Genomic DNA, 19,190 nt, shown 5'->3' on the forward strand with positions numbered 1-19,190 from the left:
GGTGAGAGGAGGGGAGTTGCAGAGAATTTTGGCCAATAGAGAGCAGAGACCAGTGTGGACTGTAGAACGTCTTCCAATAAGAAGCGCGAAGGGCGTCTTGCCTCTCTCACTGGGAAGGCCCGCCCAAATCTCACGCAATCCGCCAATGAGGTTGGCGGCAGAGCCGCGCTAGGCCAACCAGAAAGTCGAGCTGATCTCGGCACCGTTACTGGGGCGGGGCGTAGGTTTTCTCACCACTAAGATCTCATAAGGGGCTCCCGAGCCTTCCAATGTGGGACGTGGGCGAATTCTAACTCTCCCAATCGGTGCGCGGCGCTGGAAATTCAAACTGACGGTTGGAAAAGCAGAGAGAGCGGAGGAAGGGGCACAAAACGACGTGTTGGGTGACAAGAGACACCAACGCCGACTGAGCCCCAAAAAGCGACCTCCACCCCTCCCCACCACCTCCACCGCACGTTCTGGAGCGGCCACTCCAGGAGAGACCTGTGGGGAAGGCTGGGGGCGCGAGGGAGAACTGAGGGGACGGGGACGGGGACGCGAGAGCCGGCACGCTGGGGTCTGCCGGGAGATAGCGCAGCGGGAGCCGGACGGAGGAGGGTCGCGGGAGGACTGAACAGAAGCAGGGATCGTCCGGGTGGGAAGAGCTCGGGATTTCCGAATCCTGGGGAGAGAGGAGAGATTTCCAAAGTGGAGGCGTGTTGGGGGGAGGCTTAGTCTGCGATCCGACAGAAACGAATTCGAGTTCTCCGAGGGAGGGGCTTAAGAAAGGAGAAGCTTTAAAAGAGATTTTACTGGATACGCTTAGGGAATTGCTAAAGGGGCGGGAGCTAGAGTAGATGGGAGGAAGGGAAAACGGCAGAGAAGTTCCCCACGCTAGTTGCAGCCTGGCCCTCCCCGTTTCAAACTCCACTCCCCTCGCGGAGAGTTCAAAGGAAAGCCAAAATTGCTGCTGCTCTCCTCTTCCTACTCAATATTACTATTAACCTCCCAGGGGAAAACAGAAAAGAACTCGTTTCCTTCCCAATTTCAGGGATCAGAAAAGCTTGGGGCCTCGCAAGTGTATTTTTAGCCTGGGGAATCAAATTAGGAGGGGTCTCGCCCTCGTTTCCATTTTCGAAATCCCACCCCTCATCCTTCCGGGGACGCCATGTCTACCAGCAGTTGTAGTTTCAAGGACCGGTACGTGTCCGTCCTGTATTGCAAATTCTGTAAACAGGCGCTCAGCTCCAGGGGAATGAAGGCTGTTTTGCTGGCTGATACTGAAATAGACCTTTTCTCTACAGACATCCCTCCTACCAAGTAAGTCATGCTAGTGGCGGGCAACGGTAGCCTTTAAATGGGAAAATTTGATGGCTTGGACCTCTGGGAGTCAACAAGGAGATTATTATTTTGGTGTTCCAGCCACTCCCACCAGTCTGATGAACCCCTTGGAGTATAACTAAGTGGGCAGACTGTCTGGACAAAGTCTGTGGTTTAGCCGGAGTGGTCAGTCCTGATGTAATGCTTCTGGTCACGTGACCCCGTCCCTTAACTTGGATCCCTGGCGCTAAGCCCTGCCCAACTGTCCTATCGCACTGGATCCAGGCGACGACCCAGACTCTACGGAAATTCAGGGGAGCTTTCCTGTACTGTTAGGTCAGGTTTTCCGTTTTCATCCATAGTTTTACACCAAAAAATTCAGTGTTTCCTACCATTGTTTACAATTGGCATGCTGAATCAGATTGTTCATATAATTCAGTATTCTCAAAAATCTTTCTGAATGAGAGATTATATTGTATGGGATGAAATAGAGACAGCCCTAAAATAATCCTTGTCTCCCATAAAGCCTATTTTGGATATCATGCAATCACTTCTGTATTTCAATCTTTTTTAAATTCTATATTCAGTCACTACCCACTTTCAGGGGTAGAGTTTTTAAGAATTTGCTTTCTGTTTGGAAAAATAACAATTTTATTTGACTGAAATATACCTTTTTCTAGCTCTCAAAGATAATTTCTCTTTCCATAGTCAACACAGCCCTTACATGATTTTCAGGATTAGCTCTTTATTGAATCTTTATCAGTGAAGAGTAATTATCCAAAATATGAATGAATAACTATTCTTTGAACAGAAGCCAGAGGCAGCTAATAGTCATAATGCTTTAAAATGAATTTCATCATAGTGATAAAAACTTAAAAAATTTCAATATAGTGAAAGCTTAGAACCCTTCCTCCTTTGAAATCTTTTCTGAATTGGCTCAAGTGTAGTCATGACTAATGACAAAGCCACATATTGCAAAGATAAATATGTTAATATTAAGTATATATATGTGTGTGTGGTGTGTTGCAAAAAAAAATGCACTAGACAATAAATCTGGAACCTACTATTACAAAGGTCCTATGACTAAAATACTGACCCATTCATCTTTACAATAGTTGTGATAAAAAATAAGACAGTCATAAGGAGGGCTCAGATATGTGCATTGTTAGAGGTTAGACCAGAGTTTAGAATAGAGTCGGGTCTTTCCTATTGTCTTCACTTTGTTGTAGAGGTTATAACAGTATGGATTAATGTGTGTGAATTGATGAACACAAGAGGTTTGTCATACGGTGAGCTCACAAATATTAACTGACTCTTACAAAATATACTATAGTTCTACTTCAGACTCTCTTTTAGCTCTTTGGGCCTGCAAAATTCATACTAAATCACGATCAAAAGAATATTTGCTAGCAAGGATATGGAAAAATCGGAACCCACGTGCACTGTTGGTGGGAGTGTAAAATGGGGCTGCTGCTATGGAAAAGCATCCCAGTTCCTCAAAAAATTGAAAATAGAATTACCATATGATCCAGCAATCCCATCGCTGTGTATATATCCAAAAGAATCCAGTGTAGGACCTAGGAAAGATATTTGCACATCCATGTTCTTAGCAGCATTATTCCAAGCAGTGGAAGCAACCCAAATGTCCATCACTAGATGAATGAATAAACAAAATGAGTTATATGCGTACAATGAAATATTATTCAGGCTCAAAAAGGAGGGATATCCTGTCACATGCTATAATATGGTAGAACCTTGAGGACATTATTCTAAGTGAAAATAAACCAGTCTCAAAAAGACAAACACTGTGTGATTCTACTTATATGTGTTATCTAAAGTGGTCAAATTCACGGAAACAGGAGGTAGAATGATGACTATCAGGGGCTAGGGGAAGATGGTAATGGGGAATTATTGTTTAATGGGTATAGAGTTTTCATTTTACACGATGAAAAGGGTCAGGAGATTTGTTGTACAATAGTGCGAATACATTTAACAGTTCTGAACGATACATTAAAATGGTTAAGTTAGTAAATCTTATGTTGTATGTGTTTTACAATTTTTAAAAAGTATACTTGACTATCTCTACACTTTCTCCTCTCCAGCACAGTGGACTTAATTGGAAGATGCTATTTCACTGAAATCTGCAAATGTAAACTGAAGGACATCGCCTGCTTAAAATGGTACTTATGGCAGTATTCTAGATAGCCCTCAGCTTGGGAGAGGGGTGTTGACACCAGGGCAGACGCAAAGGTTCAGTGAGCTGCATCAAGCTCTGGTTATAACCTGTGCAAAGAGCCATTGAAAAACCATGGCTACTTAGAGCTATTTTTTTTTAAAGGGTCTTGTGACACTTTAAATTTGTAAGTAAGTTTAAAATTTTAAAAAATTCATTGACAAATGTCTGCTTTAATTTTTAGAAAAAAAGCAATGTACTTTAGAGGGACAAGACACTTGGTTTACAATTATAAAAATCAGGTTTGAGCCCTGGCCCTACCCTTACTCTCTATGTGACCTTGAATAAACTCCCTAAACTTCTAAACCTCTGGAACCGATTCCTTATTTAATCTATATCTTAAGAAGATAAGCTTGAGAAGATAGGAACTATCTTCTTAAGATAGTAATTAAAATATCTTTGGTGTTTGCCTTATAGAGTTGTAAAGATCAAATGAATTATGAATGTTAAAAGGCTTCATAAACCATAAATTGCCACACAGGTCAAAGCTATTACTATCATATATTTTTTAAAGGCTTTATTTATTTATTTGTAGACAGGGGAAGGGAAGGAGAAAGAGAAGGAGCAAAACATCAATGCATGCCCAGAACTGGGGACCTGGCCCACAACCCAGGCACATGCCCTGACCAGGAATCAAACCCATGACCCCTTGGTTCACAGGCCTGCTCTCAATCCACTAAGCTACAATGGCCAGGACTTTTTTGAGACATAGATGTAAGTGTTGTGAGTCCCATTTTAGAGAGAAGTTTAGATTTTCTCATTTAAATGGAGTTTGGATTATAAATTGTAATCCTAACAATTTAAATTAGCAAACTCTTCTTTTGTGCTAATGACTATTTAGTTTTATTCATTCATTCAAATTGTATAATGAGGTCCTCCTACCAGGTGCTAGTCATTGTTATAGGGGCTGGAAACACAACAGTAAACAAAACAAAGACACTGGTCTTTGAACGTATTTTAATAGGAACACAATCAGTCAATAAGATATTTAAATAAATGAGACATTGAATAGGCTAAGAAGTGCTCCAAAGGAAATAATAATGACAGAGAATTACAGAGGTTGGGAGGCTGGGTAAGAGCTATTTTTGATAGCATGATCAGGGAAGACTTCTCACAAGAGTTGAATCCTAAAGGATGAGAAAGAGACAGAAAAGGAATGTTCTAGACAGAGAGAACCCAAGGCAAGAAGAAGCTTCAAATGTTCGAGGAACAGAAAGATGATGGCAGTGTGGTAAAGACGTGGTGACCACCTGGGGAGAGTAGTGCGAGTCCGTCAGAGGTGTAGTCAAACAGCGCTGTCCAACAGAAATACGCAAGTCGCAGGTGGAATTTAAGATTTTCCAGTAACCCCAGTTTAAAAAGTAAAAAGAAGCAGGTGAAATTAATTTTAATCACGTATTTTATTTAACTCAATATAATGAAAATACATTTCAACGTGTAATTAATGAAATATTTTACATTCTATTTTTTATTCTTTGTCTTTCAAATCTGGTATGTGTGTTATACTCAACAGCACATTTCATTTCAGGATATCCAAATTTCAAGGGCTCAATAGCCGCATTTGGATCTAGACCTCGGTATGAAGCAGTTTACTGTTTATTTTCATTTTGGGCCAATGAGAAACCACTGAAGGGCTTTAACAAGGGAGCAAAATGATCCGACATGTCCCTACTAGAATATTAGCTTCATGAGAACAAAAACCTTGTCTACCACTACATTCCTGGCACTTAGAGCAACAGTACCTAACACAGAATTCAAGGTCAATAAACAGTTGAATGAATGAATAAGGGTAGTATTAAAGCCATAGAATTTACTCTTGCAATATAGTCTTACAAAGTCCAAGAACAACTTTTCATTTGTTTGCCTTTCAGTCAGATTAAGATTAGAAGACCTATTTTAGGTGGTCTGCTACCTTTCACATAGTATTTTTATAGAGCCTCACAAAAATGACTGGCTCCCACACCTCACAGGGTGAGAAATAATAAGATTTTTACAACTCAAGGCATAAGCAGGTCATGTTGTCATTTTTTTTAAAGTGCTAACTACAACCTACCCTGTATGTTCGCTCCATTTAGTAGTAACCGGACGGGGGGAAATCTGTGGAAGAGTAAGGTGCTTATAATCAGATGCATAACCCTGAAGACAGTGACAACTTTTGCAACTTTGTCTAGAGGCTGTGTATTTGCTTTTTTTCTGAATTCTCTCAAAAACACTGAAGGTAAAATGAGAGCAGCCAGCTTGTGTTGGTTTACAGGGGCTTGTGCTGTCTTCCTATTCCTCCATCTGTCCAAACGGTTTTTAGGTGCTGGAGTGGAACTAGGACATGTAAGAACCCAGCTTGCCACTGTCCTGGGGATAGCAAAACCCTTTTACCTGTCACTGATCTGAATTTATTTAACATATTTCGTGTGAACAGCACATCAATTTGGGGTGCTTTACAGAACAAATCACAACCTCATGCCATGTAGAAGCTAGCTTCTGAAGGGAAAATGCATAAAGTAATACTAGCAAAGAAATAGACATGTGTTAGTAGTATTTCCCTTAAAGACTATTTTCCCACTTGACAATAGAACTGTAATCACTATTAGAGAAACTTGCATCCCTAAGATCCCAGCAATGGAGGATAGTAGGAGGAAATAGGATCTTTATATTATCTACATTAACACAAAAAAATGCTTACATGGCCAGGTATTACAGGGCATCTAACAATATTTACTTTCTTTTTCAGTGGGAACATTGTAGGCTATCATGTGATTGTTCCGTGTTGTTCCTGCCTGCTTTCCTGTAACAATGGACACTTCTGGATGTTTCACAGCCAGGCAGTCTATAGTATTAACAGACTAGACTCTACCGGTAAGAAACAGTTGACTCAGACATTCCTCTAACGGTTGTCTATCACTGTCTGAATGGAAATCCCAATGGGTCATTTTAGGGTTCCCTCTGAGACCTCCTTCCTTCATTGGATCCACTAAAGCGAAACATCAGTCGTGTTATCCCAAACATTCACCTGCGGATACTACCAGCCAAAATTCACTGCCATTTCTGTTTTGACCATTGTACTTAAGAGCCTCAAACTTAGCTGGATTTCTTGGGCCTTTTTAAATTACCATTTTAATTGCTGCCTTGATACATAATACGACCCCAGAGAATTTTGGAAGATTTTAGGTCTAATAGTCAAGTGTGTGTGTAAGAAAGGGAGAGTGGGGAGCCTGGGGCCCCGGGGAGTTGGGAGGAGAGATGGCTAGGTAACTTCGGTCTTTGGTATATTGCTTTAGGGTAAAAGTGGACATTTTGACATCTATATTAATAAATTATGATGGAATTTTAGTCAAAGGAAATATTTAATACCAATGTGTTATACTAATTATTTAGTAGGAAAATATACAACCAATCCTTAAAATATATTTAAATAATACATTTCATATTGTCTAGAGTCATTCAGTTTTGTTACAGACACATTCTCAATGTCTGTTACCTGTTTACACAACAGACGAAGTTGACATCCAAAAGTTGACTTTTTTAATGGGAATTACAGTTTATAGAACTTTAGTTTCTAGAACAAGTTTGAAGAATTTTATGGACAGTCCAAGTTGGCACCAACACTCAGGTTTTTTAATACATGTTTTAGTCTTTTTCAGAACTTAAAATACCTTTTTTAAAAGTATGATTTGCCTTCACAGACTACGAAAATATCACAAACTGTAAATGAGGTTGTCGGGGTCTTTAAACCTCCAATGATGCGTGGGTTTTGGAGACTCTGATTTGCTTTTATCAACTGGCATTTAACTGTGGCTCTCAGCCTCTGGGGGCCGGGGTGTGGTTCTTAATTTAAGAGTCTAGTGTGTTAAGAAGGACATTTTTTTTTTTTTGATCAAGGACTTACCTGAACTTCCCTAGGTGAGATACGAGCTTCTAATTTAGGTTTTTAGCTTTATATTTGTGTTGCTCATGGGACACATTAAAGGAAGTTTCTGCTTTGACATTTTTCCTGCTTCACGGAATTTAAAACAAGGTGGATATTTTTCAATTTTGATTTACTTTTTAATATTGGTCAGCTTTTCAAAGATCAAAGCCTAACATTCTTCCATTCGCATTGAATCTAATCCATGAGAAACAGATGTATCACAGGATTTCCTTCCTCCCTTCTCAACAGAGAAAGGAAGGTGCTGCTTCTGTCAGATCCAATCTCTTAGTTTATTTTTGCTTCTTTGAACCAATTGTGCTGAGCTACTCGTGTCTATGTATTGACTCCAAGAATATCAAACTTCTCCCTAATATTGTGATTTAAAGCAGGATTTTCTGGACGTTTGCTATAAAACAGGGTTTCTCATGGCTGTCGGAACTGTCCTTGACACACCTGAATCAGCAGCATCAAAGGAATACAAACATAAGCTTTATAAAATTCTAGAGTGTTTAGACTGAAAGGGCCCCAAGAAGCCTGTGTTCTAGGCTAGCCTACACATGTAGAGCTGACCTCCTGAAAATTGCCTGAGGAAGCTGGGGAACCTCAACTCAAAGTCACTGGGTTTGGCAAATGCCCTCGAGGCACGTTCATTTCAGCTCTCCATGGACCTTTAAGGGTTCTAATTGTCCCTTACATTCACTGCATATTACCAGAAGCAAAGCACCATTTATTGTTGGGGGAAAAGGTGTTTTTTATTATAAACAATTCAAACACACACAAAAAAATTACAGAAAATAATCTGATAGGCTTCTGTATGCTAAAATCGTTGCTAACTTCTTGCCTGATTAGATCCCAGGATCTCAGCCAAGAGAGACAGTTGATGGCTTCCACGATGCAGGAGGGCACATTCTTGTACATGTCTCCTTGGGCACCTGTTTAAAATGGGCAATTAGAGGAAGGGATGAGTGATGGGTCATACTTGCCATATATGTAATTTTTTTTAATTCACCCAGTGGAATACTCTACGGAAATTAAAGGACATGAGCTAAATCTGCACATATGGGCATAGGTAGATCTCAGAAATATCTTTAATGAAAAAGCAGATTAAAAAATATACATATAATAGCATATTGTAAAAATTTAAATACACAAAATGATAATATATACAGTCTGTGGTTGTATGCATTTGTAGTACAAGTACCAGGCACCCATAGTGTCCTGGTAAGTAAGAGGTGGAAACTGAATTCAGGCCAAATCTCCAGATCCTGGCTCACTCCATTCCACTATGTAGCCACAGTCTCGGTATGTGTGGAGTGAGTGTCCAGACTTGCTGAGTCCTCCTTGTGCCCACACTGCCAGCTGGACAGCTCGAGATTCGCTTTCTTACTGGACTTCATTGGCTCTTCTAAAGGTTAATTTTTTTCAATTTAGTTCTGTCGATTTATAACATAGTACGTGCCCAGAATAAACAATCTCTTTATCCTTTGCCATATATGTGGTCTTATTCTACATATTAACACCTGTGCTAGATTCTTTAATATGAAATCTGACTGTCCGTTCACAATGAGGGTTTAGAGTGTTGTTTTGTTTATTGTATGGACTGCTCCTACCTGGTCTAAAGTTTACAGTTCCACTTTCACAGCCTCTAGACTAAAATTCACGTACATCAAGGATTATGTATATTATAACTGGCTCCAGAACCTTGCTTTTCTTTTTTCCTTTTATCAGAAAAAAAGGCACCAGCTATTTCCATGTTTGTTGAGGAAATGAGGAGATGTATTCAGGTCTTTTCCCTGAACCCTCCAAAGAGACACGTAATCTAAAAGGATCTTGTGAGATCTCCATTCTCAAAAATCATTAACATTGAAAAAGTATGACTGTAAAGTTACCGCAGCATGATGTAGCTGGTGGCAGAATTTGAGTAAATGGACTCCTGAGGTCTTTTTGCAAGATTCTAGAATTCAAGTCTGTGCTTAAAAGGGTTTTAAGACTATTTATGTCCTATATAAATAATAATATATAATTTTATTTGTGCTACATTCTTTCATAGCTTTTCTCTTTACTGCTAACACTATGGTTTCATAGAAGAATGCTAACGTAAAAGGTTTCATCTAACTGTAGTGAGCACCAAATAATTTTATAAACTTTTATTTCCAGGTATTAACTTCCTACTCTGGGGCAACTTGCCAGAGATAGAAGAGAGTACAGATGAAGATGGGTTAGATATCTCAGCAGAGGAGTGTATTAGATGAATAGAATTATGACAGATGAAATAGTCAAACGTTCTGCTATTTAAAGTATGTATGAATGGATCAACTTTAAAATTGTTAGTAAGGATTTTCCAGTGATTTCTTTTTTTGCAAAACAAAAATTGGTCATTTGTTGGTTTATTTATTTGCTGTCTTAAATTAATTACCCGAGTTTAATCTGGGCCAATATAGTTCTTTTCTTCTACTTATACTTCTTTTTCTCCCTCTTTCTATTCCTCTACCCAGTACAGGTGTATTCTTACATTTAGATAGGAGAAGATTTTTTTCACGTCACTCAGCTACCTCCCAATGGCAGGAAGTTTTTCTTAAGCTAGATGCCAGGTACCATTACTTTACATTCCTGAGTAAGGGGCGTTAGTACCCACACATAAATTCATGTGTACATATATGTGATGCTCAACTTGGAACTAAAGCTTAACCAAGAATTTTAAAAAACAAGCTAAGAGGTCTCCATAGGTACTAGTTATCAGATGTTCATTTGGTGATAACTACTTTAATATGGAACAATACTTTGTAAGTCAAGAAATATAATGAATTTTTAAACATATGGAGAAATCCTCTTGATTCTTCAATACAATTTTAAATAAATGAATTTATCAGAAAAGTATCAATTATACTGTTTACCAATGTTATTTATTTACCTTCCAAAATCATATGGATATTGTATTATGAAAGCCAGAGAAACTGAACCTCTGTCTTTGTTATCCCATTCTCTAGGGCTTTCTCTGTGAATAGCAAATTTTAGATGAGTAGTCTCAGTCCCGGCCGTTACATAGGGGGGAAAAAAAAAAACCCAGAAACTAAAGAGGTGGTTTGTTTAAGCCATTGTACATTCTAAAGAGAATTTGTTCTTTTTTAAGCTGTACTCAGAACCACACAGAAATAGGAAGCAGGGATAGTGTTGGATTCTGGTTGTATGTGTAGCTAAAATCAATGTATCGCCTCAACTAGTGTCTCTGCTATAGACGTTTTGTCAATAGTGATACTAAAGCAGACTGAGCTGCAGTTTTGTAAATAAAGTTTTGTCTTGAAAATGACCAGCCTTCCTATAGTTTTTTTTATTGTACCCACTTTTCTTATGTAAAAATATAAACGTATAGAATATAAGAGCTAACATGTATCGAGTGCTTACCATGTGCCAGACACTGTTGTAAATGCTTTACACGTTTAATTCACTTATTCAATAAGAGCTGTGTACAGTTATTATCCCTTCTTTGCTAATAGGCGGGTGAGGCACAGAGAGGCGAAGTAGTTTGTCCAGATTTACATACCTGGCCAGGTTCAAACTCAGACAGACAAACTGACTCCAGAGCTCATGTTCTTCATCTTTATGCCGTTGCTCCTGAGCAACTTCAGATGTTCATCCACCCTGGTTTTATTTAGCCCGGATACATGCGGGAGAGCCGCTGCCACGTTCTGTTCCCTAGGCAAGGGCCTCAGTGATGGATTTTAAGATTGAGCAAACTCACACAGGGTCTTAGGGTAAAAGTGATGTGTGGACATTGACAGAAACATTGGATGTAAACCAAGATAAAAGATGCTCCAGGAAACGCTGGCACTAGTGCCTGGGCAACTTTCAAAAGTCTTTCACACTGATCATCTACACTGACAGAAGGTCACTAAAAGAACCAAAGGGATGAGTGTAACCATTTGGTTTTCAATTTGGGGGTTTTTTTCTTTAAGGTTTCTTAAAGAATTTCTGAAACAAGATGGCATAATTGATAAAACTTAAAAATATAAGTTCATACTACATTATATACTGCTTCAGGTAACCTGTTCAATTAGCAAAGAAAGCTTACTGCTAAAGTAGAGAATGTGGAAAAGTTTATATTCGACAGGGTTCATCTGTTTTCCGTTCTGCTCCTGCCTGGTTGACTGTGGGGCTCCTGGAAGAGCAAAAGCAAGACAGAGGTGCCCTGACTGAAGCAAGTCCCAAATGGGGTTCCACTCCCACTGGTTCCAGTCCCAGCTACCTTTTGGCAAAGTGGGTTATGGGAGGGACAATTCTAAGCCTACAGTGGATTCATAATGTTTTATCTAGGGAAGCATAGTCATGACACGGCTTTTTAATAAAAGCAAATTACATTCTCTCTGGTCCAAAGACCAAAAGCGAAATCACATGTGTGAATGAATTTGGCACACACTTTCTAGTCCTAACATAATTTCTAGGACTAGAAAATCCATTTATGTTTTGGTTCTCTTCTAGTGTTTGATTGTGTTTGATTCAATTCAACGAACCTATATTATGCTCCTGTGGTATACCAAGAATTGCACAATGGCAGGCACACGCTTGCCTTCCTTGTAAATGCAGTAGGCCGAGGAGAGAACAGAATCTGTGATGCACGGTGTTAAGTGACTTAACAAAGGCATGCTCAAAGTTCAATGACTCCATAGATGAAAGAACACTCATCCTGTGTAGTAGGAGAGTGGGAGTTGAGAAAACTACAGAGAAGAAATGATACTTGAGCCAGGCTTTGAAGCACTGTTAGGGGTTTGCCAGCTGGGATGAGAGTCCTGGGAAGAGAAAACAGTGTAAAGAGATGGACCAGAGTTTAAAAGTACCTGACATATTTGGTAAATTGTAAGTGGTCTCCTATACCTGCCAAGATATGTAATGAGAATAAATTAGACTTCTGGTCAGGACAATGGCGTAGGCAGACATGGCTCGCCGCTTCATACAACCACATCGGAATTATAACTAAAATACAGAATAATCATCACTCAGAACCAGATTGACTTGAATGGAAGTCTAGCAAATACGGAATTAAAGAAACCACATCCATCCAGACTGGTAGGAGGGGTGCAGACGTGGAATGGGCTGGTCCCACACCCACGTGTGGTGATTAAAATTTTGGGAGGGAGCCCTGGCTGGTGTGGCTCAGTGGATTGAGTGCTGCCCTGTGAACCAAGGGTTCGCCGGTTCAATTCCCAGTCAGGGCACATACCTGGGTTGCAGGCCGGGTCCCCGGTGGGGAGCACACAAGAGGCAGCCACAATTGATGTTTCCCTCTCTCCTTCCCTATCCCTCTCTCAGGATAAATAAATAAAGTCTTTCAAAAAAAAAAAATGGGGAGGGATATCTTGCGAATGAGGAGTCCCAGCCGCACATCAGGCCCCCCAGCCCAGGATTCCAGTGGCAGGAAGATAAGCCCCCACAACTTTGGGCTGCAAAAACCAGCAGGGAGTTGGAAGAAACTTCTGGAGCACCAAGCAGTTCCTCTTAAAGAACCCACATCCACACATGGAATCACCTACTCAGACTCACTCCCTCTGAGCTCCAGCACTGTGGTAGCAGCTTGAAAGTCACCAGTAGTATACAGGGAGAAATTGAAACATCTACCATCAAGGTGAGCAGAGACCACTGTGCCTTTTCTAAACCCTTCCCCCACAGAGCTGTTAAGCTGGTGCCATATTTGAGACTCCATCAACTGGTCTAACACTGGCCTACCTTGGAGATCCCCAGAGACTCCACCCCACCTAAGCTACTTTTCTATAGGAATGGCTGGCCTTGGCTCATGCTTCACAACTTCCTAAATCCTATCAAACAAGAAACAGCTGGCTTTAGTGAGCCCCAGGCCCATAACTAGCAGAGCCAGTTTAGATTCACAGTTTGGCTTTGCCTGGGAATCTCTAATCCCAGCACAAGTAGCAGCCAACTCAGATTGCTTTATAGCTCAGGCAGGGTTCCCTGGGCAAAACACAGGTGGGGGCTGACCTTGGCTACCACCTGGGAAGCCCCAGGGCTAGCGTACCCAGTGGACAGCTACAGACCACGTCGGAACACCACCACCCTGCCCCTGCAGAGCTGATCCTCCATGGAGGGCAGAGGTTGGTGGTCAGTGGTCACAACCAGCCCTTGCAGCTGACTGGCCTGGGTAAATTCCTCCCATTGATCTGCCAACAGCAACCAAGGTTCAACTACAAGAGGAGGGTGTACATGAAAAGCACACCTCAAGGACCCAGCTTGGGTGACAGAGGAAGGTGTGCCACTGCACCCTACAAGACACTCCCTACATTAGGCCACACTACCAAGACATGGACTGAAAGCAGCTCCTTCTGATACATAGGAACAAACACAGGGAGGCTGCCAAAATGGAGAGACAAACATGGTCCAAATGAAAGAACAGATCAAAACTCCAGAAAAAGAGCAAAACAAAATGGAGATAAGCAATCTACCAGATTCAGAGTTCAAACACTGGCTATAAGGATGCTTGAGGAACTTAGTGAGGACCTCAACAGCATAAAAAAGATCCAGTCAGAAATGAAGGATACACTAATTGAAATAGAGAACAATTTACAGGGAAACAAAAGTAGAGTGGATGAAGCTGAGAATCAAATCAATGATTTGGAACATAAGGAAGCAAAAAGCAACCAATAAGACCAACAAGAAGAAAAAAGAATTTAAAAAATGCAGCCTCAAGACATCCATCGTTTGCATCATAGAGGTGCCAGAAGGAGAAGAGTAAGAGCAAGAAATTGAAAATCTATTTGAAAAAGATAATGAAAGAAAACTTCCCTAATTTGGTGAAGGAAATAGACATACAAGTCCAGGAACCACAGAGAATCCCTAACAAGATGGATGCAAAGAGGCCCACTCCAAGACACATCACAATTAAAATGCCAAAGGTTAAAGATAAAGAGAGAATCTTAAAGGCAGCAAGAGAAAAACAGTTAGTTACCTACAAGGAAGTTAACAAACACTGTCAGCTGGTTTCTCAAAAGAAACTTTGTAGGCTAGAAGGGACTGACAAGAAATATTCAAAGTCGTGAAACACAAGGACCTACAGCCAAGATTGCTCTACCCAGCAAAACTAACATTTAGAATTGAAGGGCAGCTAAAGCACTTCCCAGACATGGAAAAACTAAAGAAGTTCATCATCACCAAACCATTATTATATGAAATGTTAAAGGGACTTATTTAAGAAAAAGAAGAAGATCAAAACTAGAAACAATAAAATGGCAAAAAAATATGTATCTATCAACAATTGAAACTAAAAAACAAACTAAGCAAACAAGAACAGAGACCGAATTGTGGATACCAAGAACATTTTGATGGTTACCAAATGGGAAGGTGGTAGGAGAGAATGAGTAAAGAGGTGAGGGGATTAGGAAATACAAATAAGTAATTGCAGAATAGCCATGGGGATGTTAGGTACAGTGTAGGAAATAGAGTAGCCAGAGAATTTATACCATGACCTATGGACATGAACAATGGTGGGAGGATTGCCTGAGGGAGTAGGGGGTGCTAGGTGGAGGGTGGCAAAGGAAGAAAATTCAGGACAACTGTAATAGCATAATCAATACAATATAACTTTAAGAAAGAATAAATTAGAAGATAAAACTATCAAGGAAGTTTGGGATCTTGATATAAACAATATTGTATGCCATTGGCCCTGGCTGGTGTGGCTTAGTGGATTGAGCACCGGATGCGAAGCAAAAGGTCGCTAGTTCAATTCCCAGTCAAGGCATATGCCTGGGTTGCAGGCCCGGTCCCCAGTACAGGGCACGTGAGAGGCCACCACACATTGATGTTTCTTTCCTTCTCTTTCTCCTTCCCTTCCCTTCTCTTTAAAATAAATAAAAATTTTAAAAAAAGAACATTCTATGCCATTGTATGTTTAGACTTGATCCAGTAGCAATGTAGAGTTATTGGTGTTTTAAGCAGGAGAGTACTTCTAAAATGACCAGATTTAGTATGATAACTCTGAGGGTAAAGGGTAATCGAGTTCAGTTTCCTATCTTTGATGCACTTAACACTTGATCGTGAAAATTGTATGTATTGCCTTTGCCCTGGGAACATATACAGATCTGTAAGCTCCCGGAATTGCTTGTCTTTCATGAAACATCTGGTCTGCAGTGGGGCACTGCCTTTTTTTTTTTTTTGCCTCTTCCATCTTGTCATTCCTGAAGTTCAAGGAAGGGACAGTGAGTCATCAGCTCACTCACCAAGGCTTTTTTTTCCCCCCTTTTATTTTTTTCCTCAAGTTAGTTTCTCAACCTCAATCTCGCACAAGTTGAAGCAACTTGGGGGAGGCCTAGTCTTAAAGCCGTAATGTTTACCATAATCCCTGGCTCTGGAAACCAGGTCTTTAAATATTATTAATCTAGAGACGGCACCCCACAGAGAACTGCTCTTTTGACCTCTGAGTCACATGTGGCTGATAAAAAATGATCTGTGTGTCTTTTCTCGATAAAGAGGAAGTGACCATAATACATAAATCATTATATATAAAACATCCAACTAATTAGAACATAAACGGGGAGTGGGGGAAGGTGGGAGGCTGTGGATCAAAAAGTCTTGCTTTGGTGACGCATTGCTCGATGAAGGCTTTCTCTATTTTAACATTCATGCTTATAAAAAGAAATGGTTTCCTTTTCTGCCTTTTTTTAAACTTTAAAAGCAGCCTAAACCATAGTTTCTTTCTTGCCTGGTATTGAGTGGATGCCAAATCTACCCTAAACTGCACAGATGGAAAAAATTAGTCTATGTCTGTGGTACCTCTGGGGTTGAATATTTTTAGTACTTAAATCTTTAGCTAAAGATTCTTTCTTCCAAGACTCTCATAGAATCATTTTATTGTCATCCAATGGATAAACTTACTGAGATAAAAATTAATATCATCTCTTTGTATATCCCTTTATAATTTATTATGAGCTTTCACGTACACCTTAATTTAGTCCTCAGAATAACCTTGGAAGTTATTTCCATTTTACAAATTAAGAAAGAAAACCTTAGTCTTTACACTCAGAGAGTTAGAAAGATTTAAACTTGAACGTGGGCCTTTTCATCTTACCCTAGGGTTCTTTCCTCCCTCCCTCACCGACCCTAATCCAAAGACTGTTTTTGTCTCACTGGAGACACAACTTAGGACTAATTCTCTTTCACTTTCAACCCCGAAGACTAACTAGTCTCATGAATTAATCCATTCAACACATCTTTATGGAATGCCTGCAATAGGAAAAGTAGAAGCTGAGGACACAGTACTGAATAGGACAAAAGCTGCGCTCTCCTGCGGAGACGACACTCGGCTGAGGAGACGGGAGAAAGTGAGCTAACATTTACTAAGGGTTTATTGTATGCCAACACTTCTATGAGCTTCGCATGTGCCAACTCTAAGAGGTACATCCTATTGTTATAAAGAATATGCCCAGTGGTCGTCTGGCCAGTAAATGACACCACTCTGAGATCTGGAGGGGCCAGAATGAATGAGCCTAATGACGTTTTCTTTTTACTTTTCACTGTAGGTGTCTTCCATCCAAACAAAGTTAACTTTTCCATTAACAAGCTCCCTGTATACATCTCTCCCTATTAGACCTCAGCTGATTTTTGTTTTAAGACAGTGGCACCAGCATCTCTATTTTCAATAAGGGAGATGTGGTGTGCTTACAAATGATAAGAATGCTAGTCTTATACACTATGGAGAAAAACTATGCCAAGCTCTTAATTTCCAGCTTTGCTGCACTTCTTTCTGGAGATGAAGTCTTTCTCAGTAGTCCAGATTTTTGTCTTATAAGCAAGAAAAATTCACGAAAGAGTAAATGCCTGTTCTTTAAACTTTCTATATGTCTCAAATATTTCATAATAAAAATTAATTAAATGATCATCTTTGCAAATTGCTCTAGTCTCAGCCTTCCTTATAAGCTTTTATTAAAAATGAGTTTATATTGCCCTGGCTGGTGTGGCTCAGTGGGTGGAATGCTACCCTGTGAACCAAAGGGTCACCAATTCAACGAGTGAGAGCATACGCCTAGGTTGCAGGCCAGGTCCCCAGTGGGACGCACTGGGGAGGCAACCACACATTAATATTTCTCTCCCTCTCTTCCTCCCTCCCTTCCCCTCTGTCTACAAATAAATAAATAAAATATTTAAAATGAATTTATATAGAATTTCAGAAGCAGCCTTGCCTCAAATGAGCACTACTAAATCCTCATAGCAAGATTATATATTTATTATGAGGGAAGTAAAAACAGGTATCAAATCCATATTCAAATTTTGCCTCTTGAGACTTACAGAAGAGTGGCTGCTATATATCTAAAGATTAATTGGATCTGCCAAGTATGGGCACGGCTGAAGTTTGCCCATCAGAACGCATCTCTGCCTTTCCATTCACACAGCCCACTTCCTCGGGAAAGGGGCCCGTGGTAAGAGTAGGCATATGGGACTGATTCACTTGGGAAAAACCGTACCCAGAATATTGAAACGGTTTGCTTTCTGTCTCTTTATCCTTGCCATAATTTTTCTACCCAAAGGAGCCACCTGCTATTGTAGATGTGACACCTGAAAAGCTTTCTGTATATTGCAGGAGATTGCTCGTGCGTGGGTAGATTCTCAGGCTGTTCAGTGGTATTTAGAAATGTTCTGGGAGGGGAGAAATATTCTCAGAGACTGGAACATTGCCTTGTCTTATCAAATTGCTCTGTAGCCTTGTTCACAAACACCTTAAAACACTGAGCTACAGATGGAATTCAGTAGAAGACATACTGAGCTAATTTCCTTTGCATGATGTTACCCAGAGAAGTCAAGCTGTCAGTATCCTGGAGAACAAGCCTTCAGAGAGAGATGGTGGCCAAAGCCGTGGGGAGCAGGAAAGATTGAGGAGCTTGCCCTTCAAGAACTTCCTATCCTCCCACATTCACCTTTTAAATTAAAATTTATTACAGAAGGAAAAAAATATCACAAGTGCTTGACTCGAGATGGTTGTACAGTGATAGTAAAGATGGTGAGTACTAGGCTGAGAAAATCTTGAGTTCTAAATCTTTCTTGATACTCCAGGACACAGGCATAAAGGAGAACGACAGAAACCAGGGTTTTAGGCATGCAGGGTGTCACAGTCCGGGCTAACTAGAGACGATCATCTCTAAATTATAACTTTCCTTTGTCAAGCTTTAGTTCAGTCACTTAACAAATATTCAATGAGCGTCTAATGTGCAGGCATGATTTGAGATGCTATAACAGCAAAAAAAAATTATTTAAATGTGACATGTCATTATATAAATTTAAGGGGTACAATGTTTACTTTAATACATATTAAACTTAATATGTGTTAACTACATATTGTAATAAGATTGCCATTATAGTAATATTTATTGCATTCTATAATTATAGTGCAATATTGATGTCTATATTCATTGTACTGTATGTTGGATTTCTAGGGCTTATCAAAACATGTTTTAAAATCAGTTTTTCTGTGCCTTTCAGCAGTGCATAGACTAAAAAGCTAAGATTAGATTTCCCAGGCTCTCTTGAAGCTAGAAGTTCAGATATAATTTGGTTCTTGCAAGCCTTGAATTCAGAACTAATGTGAGTGGGGGGAAGGTGGCAACAGCACATTAATTACACATTTTGCTAATGTAAAATGACTGTGGTACGGCTCTGCAGCCAGCAGATCTTGTAGTGCCTTCCTGATGGCCAGATCATGGCTAAGGTGGTGTGTTTTTAGACCTAGAAAACGCATGATGGCTTCCTGATCCTTAGCTTCCGGAT

The 19,190-nt window shown here is 40.1% G+C and overlaps 1 protein-coding gene across 2 annotated transcripts in view; it reads left to right on the forward strand.

Annotated features, from left to right (window-relative positions):
* The window catches only part of FAM72A (family with sequence similarity 72 member A), an 11,812-nt gene extending 1,069 nt beyond the window's left edge, over positions 1 to 10,743 (forward strand). Inside the window, exons 1-4 of one of the 2 annotated variants that reach the window (XM_045182821.2) lie at positions 324 to 1,299; positions 3,402 to 3,479; positions 6,261 to 6,385; positions 9,594 to 10,743. In XM_045182821.2, coding sequence (XP_045038756.1) covers positions 1,148 to 1,299; positions 3,402 to 3,479; positions 6,261 to 6,385; positions 9,594 to 9,688 — 450 coding nt within the window. In that variant the 5' untranslated portion in view covers positions 324 to 1,147 and the 3' untranslated portion in view covers positions 9,689 to 10,743. Of the gene's footprint in view, positions 1 to 323; positions 1,300 to 3,401; positions 3,480 to 6,260; positions 6,386 to 9,593 lie in introns of those variants that run through there. The other variant, XM_053916096.1, reaches the window with a different exon arrangement.
* The last annotated feature ends 8,447 nt before the right edge of the window (positions 10,744 to 19,190 follow it).

Source organism: Desmodus rotundus, chromosome 12 (genome assembly GCF_022682495.2).
Source record: "Desmodus rotundus isolate HL8 chromosome 12, HLdesRot8A.1, whole genome shotgun sequence".
NCBI lineage: Eukaryota > Metazoa > Chordata > Mammalia > Chiroptera > Phyllostomidae > Desmodus > Desmodus rotundus.